The sequence below is a fragment of the Aplysia californica genome, unplaced genomic scaffold, assembly GCF_000002075.1.
Source record: "Aplysia californica isolate F4 #8 unplaced genomic scaffold, AplCal3.0 scaffold00355, whole genome shotgun sequence".
NCBI classification, from domain to species: domain Eukaryota; kingdom Metazoa; phylum Mollusca; class Gastropoda; order Aplysiida; family Aplysiidae; genus Aplysia; species Aplysia californica.
Window position 1 is genome coordinate 61,011 of NW_004797625.1, and position 10,446 is coordinate 71,456.

The following is a 10,446-nucleotide window of genomic DNA, read 5'->3' on the forward strand; positions in this document are numbered from 1 at the left end:
ATAAATAAATAAATAAATAAATAAATAAATAAATAAATAAATAAACACATAAATAAATAAATAAATAGATTTTATAATTTTAAAATGCCCCAACCACTCCCTCCCCCTCCCATTTTTCGAAAGGTCAAGCAGTAGAAATCTTTAATATGCCCAAATGCTACGGGAAGGCAAATGCCAGCCTAGGTGAAGACACTACAAGTGATTACAAAGAACAAATCGAAGGTGGGAGAGGGCTCGGGAGGTTCCGGTGGGGAGCTGGTTTGGTTTAGGCTTTGGCTGTATAAATATTATTGTTGGGTGCATGTGCTGAGACCGAGATGTGCAACGGGGGAAGGATGGAGAGGGAGAGAAAGAGAGGTGAGGGGGAGGTAGAGAGAGGATGAGAGAAAGAGAGAGAACAGTATGGCAGAGAGAGAGAGAGAGAGAGAGAGAGAGAGAGAGAGAGAGAGAGAGAGAGAGAGAGAGAGAGAGAAAGGAAGAGAGAGAAAAGAAGCGAGAGGGAGAGAGAAAGGCTGAGAAAGAGGACGCATCTAAGTTCTTTTAATAGACGTTAGAGCTGTGCAGCACGCTAACAAAACGTCCTTTTAAACGCCATTTTGTTATTCACAACAGTTTCAATATAAAAATGCATTTTGTCAACGTGACCATTTAAAAAAGCCGTTCTTCCGAAATTTTAGTGTCATTTTATTCAAAAACTATTTACAGTTTCACTTAGATTCCTTTTTCACACAAGTAGGGAACAGGCTACCGATGGCTCCTAAAATGAAAAAAACAAGACGTTTTGTCAGCGCTGCTTAGGCTTGGCTGTCAGTGCCTTAAACATTTAAAGGTAAAGCTGCACGCTCGACGAGACACAGTAGGGAAGTCATTCCATTGCGCGACACCACGTTCTGTGCTGGGCCAGTGTGTTGAGAGAAAAAGCATTTCAGGTAGGGCGTCAAAAATACAGTCCTGTGTTGGGTTCGAACCCTGAAGGTCTATGTGTTGGTCACGTTCTCAACCAACTGCTGTTGGCTTTGCTCTTTTGTTTTTTCACGTTTTGGTTATTGTTCGCAAAAAGGAAACTAATGTGTTGTTGTTTTTTTAACATGCAACATTACCGTGGAAAGGGGAGAGAAACTAATTGATTGGGCTTATACTAAAAATATAATGACCTTTCCCAACATGTATTCTTTAAACTGTGCCTCACGATAACCTTGGTATTACCAGGTTCAACATAGTTATGATGCCGGTTTTTTTAAAATCCGGGACCAATCTTGTGAAAGCGAAACCAACCTTTTTGTGTTTATATAGAGTCAAAGTTAAGCCATGGGGGTATATAGAGTAGATTGTTTCACCTAACCAGTTAGAAAGATGGTGCAGACAGGTAAGTATCTTCATATGCTGTATACTGCAAGCACTTGTAGACCCCAGGCCAACCGAAGTACATTTATGTACTTCAGGAATAAATGACTAACATGTCGATAAAGCGCTTTTGGTGAGACCTACGCGTTTATGTAACGAGGGAATTCTACCAGGTGTTTACAGTTTTATTTTTACCATTGGGCAATCGTTCTAACTAAATCGTTTTGTGTTTTTTTTTTCCTTTTCTTTAGAAAGGGGAAGAGGAAGGATTTCACTCTGTGTTTGTGGAGTTGTTTCTTATGTGCCTTCATTTTCCCTCAACCGTATTTTTGGGGATAATTTTTCACTATAAGAATAATTTACGGATTTAAATCCGTTGTACCCTCATTTATAGTGGTCAATTTTTAATTTATTTATTCATTTTGTCTTTTCATAGAGCGTTTATGGATCTCATTTCCCATTTGCTCCCATTTTTACTCATAAGTTGTTTTCTTCTTTTTTTTTTACATTTTCAAGATTTCAGATTGTCTATCATCAGCTGATCACAGACAATAAAAGAGGCCACAACACTCAGGAACAAGCGAGTGTCATTATGAAGTGAGTGTCATATTTTCCTTTGTTTGTCGTCATTCTGCAATCAACAAAGCGAGATATGTTCAATTTTTCGTTTTTATTCTCTGCTTTATATTATTACCTGTTCAAAACGTTGCATACATGGCCATTTTTACTTCAGTTTCGGAACTTGAACAACCATGCGCCAAAGTATCTTCTTTTGAAACTGCCTTTGCACCCTAATATGATCAAGTATACCTGTATAACCCAGATAATACTTAGTTCCCAGAATACTTGCACTTGTACTAAGGGAAACTAATTTTTAAAAGACATATTCATTATTTTGAAATTAAAACTGTCACAATCGTCGTTTTGCGAGTCGTGTTAGTCTAAAATCCCACATCCATTTTCTTTGCTGTTTCTTGTTTGCGCTGAAATAGCCTGCGTGTCCACCAAACCAGAAACCGCCCGTCCAACAGTCGTCCGTCTCTCGGGAAGTCGGTAGTGGAAATGGAACCCCAGATTCTAACCTTAGCAATCGGCGAGAATTCCGTTTGGATGTGTTCACCAAAACAACACTTTCAGAACTTGGAAAAAAAGTCGGTTTCTTTGATTTCATTATTCTGACGAAGGCTGATTTCCCCGTGAAGACACATCCCATCTGTCTATCTAAGCTTTAACGTCAATTATTTGGTTTTGCTTTTACGCTCTCTTTAAAGGCGTTAGGCTAGGCCTAGTGGTTAGGCTACCAGATCTGTAATAATAAGATTACAGGTTCGGAGGTTCGAGCCTCAGCTCGGTCCAACATTGTATCCTTGGGAAAGATACTTTGCATAAATTTCCTATTTGGCTCGGTCACTTCGGAGATGGACATTAAAATCTAATAATTTTGATAGGGGCGTTAGGCCTATACCATTTCACCATTTTTTTCTCTCTCTCCTCGTGCCTCTCATTCAGTTTCTATGTCAGAACCCCGCCCACCCTCATTGCCCTTGACATCTCATGAACATAAACACTTGACAGCCATATTAATTCCTTTCCGTATATTTACACGTGTAACATGATATGACTGTAGTGATGCAGATCCATAATCCCGCACATGGTGAAACGAAAGTTTTTTGTTGGTTTCAGTGTCTGAGGGCTGCTAGAAGTTTTGCTTGAACATGAATAGAATCGCAAAGGGCATACGTGTATTGGATGTTGGCTTATTGTGGAAAAATATGGAAGAACTGGGTAAGATGACCCAGCTACAATGAATTAAGACAGGAAAGAATAGGCTACTCACTAAATTAATGAATGAGAACTTTTAAAAAATAATTACTGATTCATAAACTTTTTAGTTGCAAATCCAGTACCTCATTAATTAATGTAGAATAAATTTAAAAAATTCGAATAGCAGTTCTTGTAAATGGATGATCCGATTCCTTATTTAACGAAAAAAAATTGGGATGTTTCAGTAAAAGGAAATGAGCTTGATAGTAGCAAATAAACTGTTTTTATCCCCAAAACAATCGAAGTGGGCATGGACCGACCACTTTGGAGGATGTTTTTCAAGGAAATGCGCCACACTTTTAAAAACTTTTTTTTTAGTAAACACGTATGAAAAAATGTAACAGGCTCTGCAGATATAAAGTCAACAAACAGTTAGCTTCATGTCATCATGGTCTTGAGGGAAGAAGATAGGAGATTTATATAAAACATTTCTCTGTTTAACATAATTTATACATAAATGGGGATTATTTTTTTCTTCTAAAAAAATAGGTCATGATGTATTTGAGGAAATAACAAAGACGAAAGCAAGCTTACCTGGTTGACCTTTTTTACTAGGGAAGTTTACTATTTAAATTTATTTTATTTAAAAGCAGGGCATGTTCTCCTGATTGTTTTCGAGAGAGCGTTCTACGCTTACTCGTATGGTAGGGTCAGTAACCAGGAGGGGAGAAGGAGTGTGTGTGTGGGGGGGGGGGGGGGGGGGGGGACTGGGGAGGATATTCTGATTCAAATCTTCAATTATTGAATTTCAACAGTGTGAGGAGCAATTTCAAGGTTGTCGAAATCAGAAACGGATAATAATTCAAAATTCCACCTCCATGCGTAACACTCAGATAAACAAAATAAACTACAGAATCTCATGATAGATAATATTCTAACTTTTAAAATTCTGAACTCAAGAGCACCCTGTTCAACTCATGCAAAACAAAGTGCAGCTGAATCTTATCTAATCTAACTTTTAATTCTGAACTCAAGAGCCCCTCCCCACCCCTCACCTCGCCCCGACCCCTTTTACACGCTGCAGGTAGAGCTCTAGGCGAAACCCTTGGTTACACGCCAAGACATCTGACTTTGAGGAATGATGACATTATCAGTACACAAGAATGAGGAATAAAAAGTTGGAATCCCATTCAGAAACGCACTTCGAGCTTCCGAAGTTGTCTGCTCGTCACTCAGCTGTCCCACAGCCGGTCGGCACATTCATTCGTTAGGAAACATCATAAACTGACTTTTATTTCAGAAAGGAGGGTAATTATTCGTTAATGAGCTTGAAACTCCAAGCAAGCAAAATCTTCGTGGTCCTCAGGTTACTTCATAAAAAAAAAAAATTTTCTCGAATTTTATTCTTTATCCGTATTGGTGAGACTACAAAGATTCGAATGTACTCAAGATTAACATAGAGCATAATGAGACAGCCCCCCCCCCCCTTTCCCCTGCCCCTCACCATACACACGAACAGAGCGACGTCGTTTTAATTAGCTGTGTCAAATCAACACGTCCATCCCTAATTTATTTACTCCATCTGGCTAATTTTCGTCGTCTTGAGCATTAAGAGACCCGTTCCCAAAAACCGTGGTGTATTAAGGGCAATCTGTTTTACGTTATGTTGCGAGTTTTGCATACAAACGAGTCAGTTCGACGTAATATCTGGTACAGACATACGTTTTTCTTTACTATAGATATCTATCTATCTATATATCTATCTATCTATCTATCTATCTATCTATTTATCTATCTATCTATCTATCTATCTATCTATCTATCTATCTATCTATCTATCTATCTGTCTGTTTGTCTGTCTGTCTGTGTGTCTGTCTGTCTGTCTGTTCACATGACTCTCATTCTTCATTTATCACTTTCCGCTATACTCACTCTCCTCTTCCTTCTTTTTACCCCATCCCCCTCTCCCCCCCTCTCTCTCTCTCTCTCTCTCTCTCTCTCTTTCTCCCTGTATGCCTCTTTCCCTCTCTCTCTCTTTCTCCCCCGCTTTCTTCTTCTTCTTCTTCTTCTTCTTCTTCTTCTTCTTCTTCTTCTTCTTCTTCTTCTTCTTCTTCTTCTTCTCCTCCTCCTCCTCCTCCTCCTCCTCCTCCTCCTCCTCCTCCTCCTCCTTTTCTTCTACTTCTAGATTGACAACCGAGTGAATGCACAAGCGTTGCTTTACATTATAAAAAGACAAACCTTTTTCCCTTAATCACCCCAAAAGAACATTCATGACCGCTAGGACTGAGCCTTATGTCAACCTCATAACCTGTCCACGTGACCTCTTCAGGACTTCCTTCGTCTTACTCTTTTGCTGGACGGTTGCCATGACAGCACGTCCGGTGACGTCAGCATGCCAGATGACAGACGACGTATGCGAGTTCTGGCTGGAAATTGAACACAAAATGACCATGATGAGCAATAAGGTGGCTGTTTTCCCGGAAAACGGTCAGCTGTACAGTTATGACGTCAGAAACACCAGTGAAGCGACGCCGATGAGCGAGGACGGGGTGGTCATCGCGGACGGCTGGGAGACACAGAGGCTGGTGGTGGTGGCCAACGGCTCCATGCCTGGCCCGCCCATCGAGGTAACAAACTTGTGGTAGGATGGGGGTGGGTGGGCTGGGATGATTACTTATTAATTAATGTATCACCCTTTTGCACACTCATATCCAACCCCACAACAAACTTCTCCTCAACCGTGTCTTGCATTCTATCGTCTTAATTATCTCTTCTCCTTTTTAATGTTCATTATTCTCTTTATAATATACTCTTATTATGTTGCAAGTGTCGTAAAACGCTTTCCAAAACAAATAAAGCAAACAAACTCTGTCCTGTATTCAGGTATGGGAGAACCAGACAGTGATCGTCCACGTACATAACCGGATGACCAGCTCCTCCGTCACTGTCCACTGGCACGGTCTGCACCAGCATGGAACACCATGGATGGACGGCGTTGCTTTTATCACACAGGTGAGTGCGATATGGGTAAAAGATCAAGGGGAAGACTGCGTGAACCTGAAGAAGAGTCACAGAAACTGATGTACAGAAAAGTGGGAAGGCAGGGAATAAGATCAAGAGGCTATCCCAGTATAGGGAAAGGAGGACAGTCTTTGTTCGTGGCCTATACCCTGGTGCAGGGTGAGAAAGACAAGGATGATGACGATGAGTACGTTATGATAATAATAGTACGCCCGTTAATGTCTGGTGAAGAAAATGGGGAAATGGTATAGGTTTAATGTCACTATCAACACGATGAGGCTATTTAAGAGGCGGGACCTCCGAGTGTAACATCCATCTCCGAGAGGACCGAACCAAATGGGAAGTTCATGTTACGTGCCTTTCCCAAGGATACAACGTCGGGCAGAGCTTAGGTTCGAATTCCCGAACTCGCAATCTCACGATTACGACTCCGGTAGCCTAACCACTAGGCCATCCATCAATGTGGGACGAGGAGAATATTTCTTGAGCAAAATAGAAGAATCAAAAGAATTAAAGGTCAAAATGACTTGAGGCTTCTGCTATCGCCATTGAGACCAATTCTGGCAGATAAAAGTTTTCCACATTTTGAGCATTCAAAAACTCCACTTCCTACTGTGTGGGTGGCCGCATTCATGAAGCCTCGTCTGACTTGCTGCCCATTGTGACTTCTGTTTTCCTACTGGGTTTGTCAGGAGCTAGGCTCTCCCATGCCGAGTACATTGAAAAGAAACTAAAAAATAAAGTGCGAGGGTTTTATTTTTGTCATAAAAAAATAAACTATGATTTTTTAAAAAACTTTTCATAGCGATATCAAGTGCCTGAGCTGCAAAAGACATCGGCGATCCTGGTTCTCCATTCATTTCTTTGTTCGGAGGCTCTGAAAAAAAAAGCTACATTACCCTCTTGTATACGGATTTCTATTCTACCTTTGTATGCGACCAGTTATTTTGTCGTCGAATTTTGCAGTATCCCACTCTTCCCTATAACTCTGCTCGTTTGAATATATTTGCATAAATTAAAGACTATCCGGTAGAGATATATGATCCATACAATTAACTTTCACCATACTTTTTTATTACGAATAAGATGGATTTTCTGGGGTTTTATAGACTTTTGTTATGGGTGTAAACAACTGAGCTATGCCTTGTGTCAGCTGAAATGGCATGCCCTATACATTGAGTTAAAAAAGGAGGAGGGCGTGTCGATATTTACGTTTACCTTTGTCGTTTTCTAAAAGTGAACAGTTTGTATTTGAGACCCACCTCACTTTCAAACAAAGCCAGTTAAATGTCTAGTCAACTTATGGATTGTATGAATTTTTGCAAACCTTCATCACTTCAAAGAATGCGCTATGTTAACTTTCTCGATTACCTTACTGACTTACTCGATAAACTTACCCATCTCACTACTAAAGTGTTTCATTTCTCTGGGTTCGAAAGTGTCAATAAGCGGCGTCCTTTGAAGAAAAAAGGGTTCTCAAGTGTTAACGAAACGAAACTTGAGTTCGCAAATGTCAATCAACCGTAGGGGTACCATCAGAGCACCAGTCTCATGTCAGCTAATGCGAAAAAAAGGGTTGATTTTTTTTTTAAAGATGGTTGAAGCACACGCTGAGGGTAGGGTACCTGTATACCAGGCAAACTTGTGTTCAAACAGGTGCAAAATCATATGCAATAGCTTACAAATTAGTTTTTTGCGCGAGATGTTTTAAAAAAAATGATAGAGGTTTTCCCTTTAAAAAATGGGGGTAATCTTGAGGGACAGAGAGACAGAGAGGGGAGAGAGAGGGAGAGAGAGAGGGAGAGAGAGAGGGAGAGAGAGAGGGAGAGAGAGAGAGAGAGAGAGAGAGAGAGAGAGAGAGAGAGAGAGAGAAAGAAAGGGAAGAGAGAGAGAGAGAAAAGAAGAGAGAAAGAAAGAGAAAGAGAGAGAGAAAGAAAGAGAGAGAGAGAGAGAGAGAGAGAGAGAGAGAAAGTGTGTGTGTTTGAGTGAGAGAGAGAGAAAGAGAGAGATAAAGTGAGGGAGAGAGAAGGCTAGCGTGGTTAGAGGAAAATAATTAGGGTGAGAGAGAGAGAGAGAGAGAGAGAGAGAGAGAGAGAGAGAGAGAGAGAGAAAGAAAGAGAGAAAGAAAGAAAGAAAGAAAAAAAGAAAGAGGGAAATAGATAAAGAGAGCGACAGAGAGAGAGAGAGATAGAGATATAAAGAGTGAGAAAGAGAGGGAGAGAGACGGGGGAGGGGGGGGGGTAGAGAATGAAGTTTATCCTTACAGCAAAGCTTTCTTCGGGGTTGAAAGATACCAAACAGATTCCCCCCGAAACAAACAGGCAGGTGCACACTGGTAATGCTATTTCGTGAGTCATGGGCTACATTAAGTATTGAGAAAAACATCTATGTAGTCGTAATGACTCCCAAGCTGTTAATACAGAAATTGATGCCATTTTTGTCTGGTTATTCGAGGAAATCAGGGATTGGCACAGCTAGAATGTCAACGAACTGCGATAGTAAACAATTTTGTCTATTTCAAGAGTAGCTATTTATGTGGCTTATCCTTGTTATGGACACACCTGCTTCTCTCTCTCTCTCTCTCTCTCTCTCTCTCTCTCTCTCTCTCTCTCTTTCTCTCTCTCTCTCTCTCTCTGTCTCTCTCTCTCTATCTATCTCTCACTCACTCACTCTCTCTCTCTTACCATCCCTCACTCTCTCTTTTTCTCCCCCTCCCTACCGTTTTCTCCCGTCCCTCCCCCCTCTCTCTCTTTCACCTTAGCTCGATGTCTCTTTCTCTTCCCTTACCTACCGTTCTCTCTCTCCCCCTCCCCCTCCCTCTCTATCTCCCCCCCCCTCTCTCTCTCTCTCTCTCTCTCTCTCTCTCTCTCTCTCTCTCTCTCTCTCTCTCTCTCTCTCTCTCTCTCTCTCTGATCCGCCTGTCTTTTGCTGTCAGATGAAACACTTGGAGAATCAGATAACATTTAACTCATGTTCAGATTTATGTAGAATGATAGCAGCAGTTCATTGTCCTCTGTGATGCAATTCGCTATGAATTCGGCCAACACTCGAATATCAAATCAGAGTGTACTTTTTGTTTTGTTTTGATCAAACCCAAATAAAATGTATTCCATCGAGAGTGGATCAGAGGAAGGAGGGAGGGAGGGGGAGAGGGTAGAGAGGAGAGGAAAGGAGGGGAGAGGAGGGGAGAATTATAGTGTGCTCCCCTACCAGATAAACTGTTTGTGAGGCATCGTGGTGAAATCAGGCCCTCATCGAAATAATGAAATCGAAGAAAACGGCATTTTTCCCGCCCGCTGGACAATTTGTATCGATTTTTCTTCTTTTTTTAGGGGATTTTTTTTTTGGCGGGGGGGGGGAGGGGGTAGCTCAACACCTTTTATGTCCAATTAAAATCACATTTCTATGTTGACTTTACATTAAAAAATGTAAATTTGCCACTTCCAAGCACTGTCAAGCTTTGGAAGTCATCAAAGTTTTGCTGCCATTGTCTCATTAATTTTCCTTCTTCTAACACAAGGCGACCCCCAACTCCTTCAACCTCGACTTCTATTCTAGATGGATGGATATATTTTCGTCAAAAGAAAGACAAATTATGAACAAGCTTTAAGATGATGATATCAATAGTTCACTGTGCCCAAAATTTGACGAGAATAAATTGTTTCTAAAACGGTGTTACCGTAACCGAAAAAAAAGACCTCAGAATCATAATTTAAGACGTACTTTAACAGGAAACCATACCACTATAAAATCTCCGGCCCACCTATTGAACACACTAAGACGTGAATAACATTTTTTAACCTTTAAACGAATTGTTTCGGTCTTCTCTTTTCCCAGTGTCCCATCTCGCACCAACAAAAATTCAAGTACTATTACAGGTTAAAAGCCTTGCCGAGTAGAGGGGAACGTTCTGGTGCCACTCACACATATAATACGTAATAATTTCGTGCTTATTTGCATAGTAAAACATTATGTTATATATGTTTTCTTTTTTCAAAAATAAGCACTGTATTTGACAACATTTTTCTATTTTTTCAGTGCCCCATTTCGCCCCAACAAAAATTCACGTATAAGTTCAAGGCATCCCCAAGGGGAACATTCTGGTACCACTCACACATCGGGGCGCAACTGTCTATGGGTCTCATCGGGGCTCTCATCATCAGGCCCAAAGAGCCACTGAAAATGGAAGAGCACATTCTCATGTTGCAGGTATGTTTGTTATTTTATTTCTATTGATTGTTTGAGTGAAATAGACGCAACATCAAGCCTGACGGCCTCTGACTCAGTCTCTCTCTCTCTCTCTCTCTCTCTCTCTCT

General features: G+C 40.9%; 1 protein-coding gene across 1 annotated transcript in view; it reads left to right on the top strand.

Moving 5' to 3' along the window:
* Positions 1-1,860: 1,860 nt before the first annotated feature.
* Positions 1,861-10,446, top strand: part of LOC101854103 (laccase-4) — a gene marked incomplete at its 5' end in the record, with an annotated part of 17,971 nt that continues 9,385 nt past the window's right edge. The window contains 4 exon segments of the mRNA XM_013085192.2: positions 1,861-1,941; positions 5,438-5,735; positions 5,992-6,120; positions 10,168-10,338. Of these exon segments, the coding sequence (XP_012940646.2) occupies positions 1,861-1,941; positions 5,438-5,735; positions 5,992-6,120; positions 10,168-10,338 (679 nt within the window).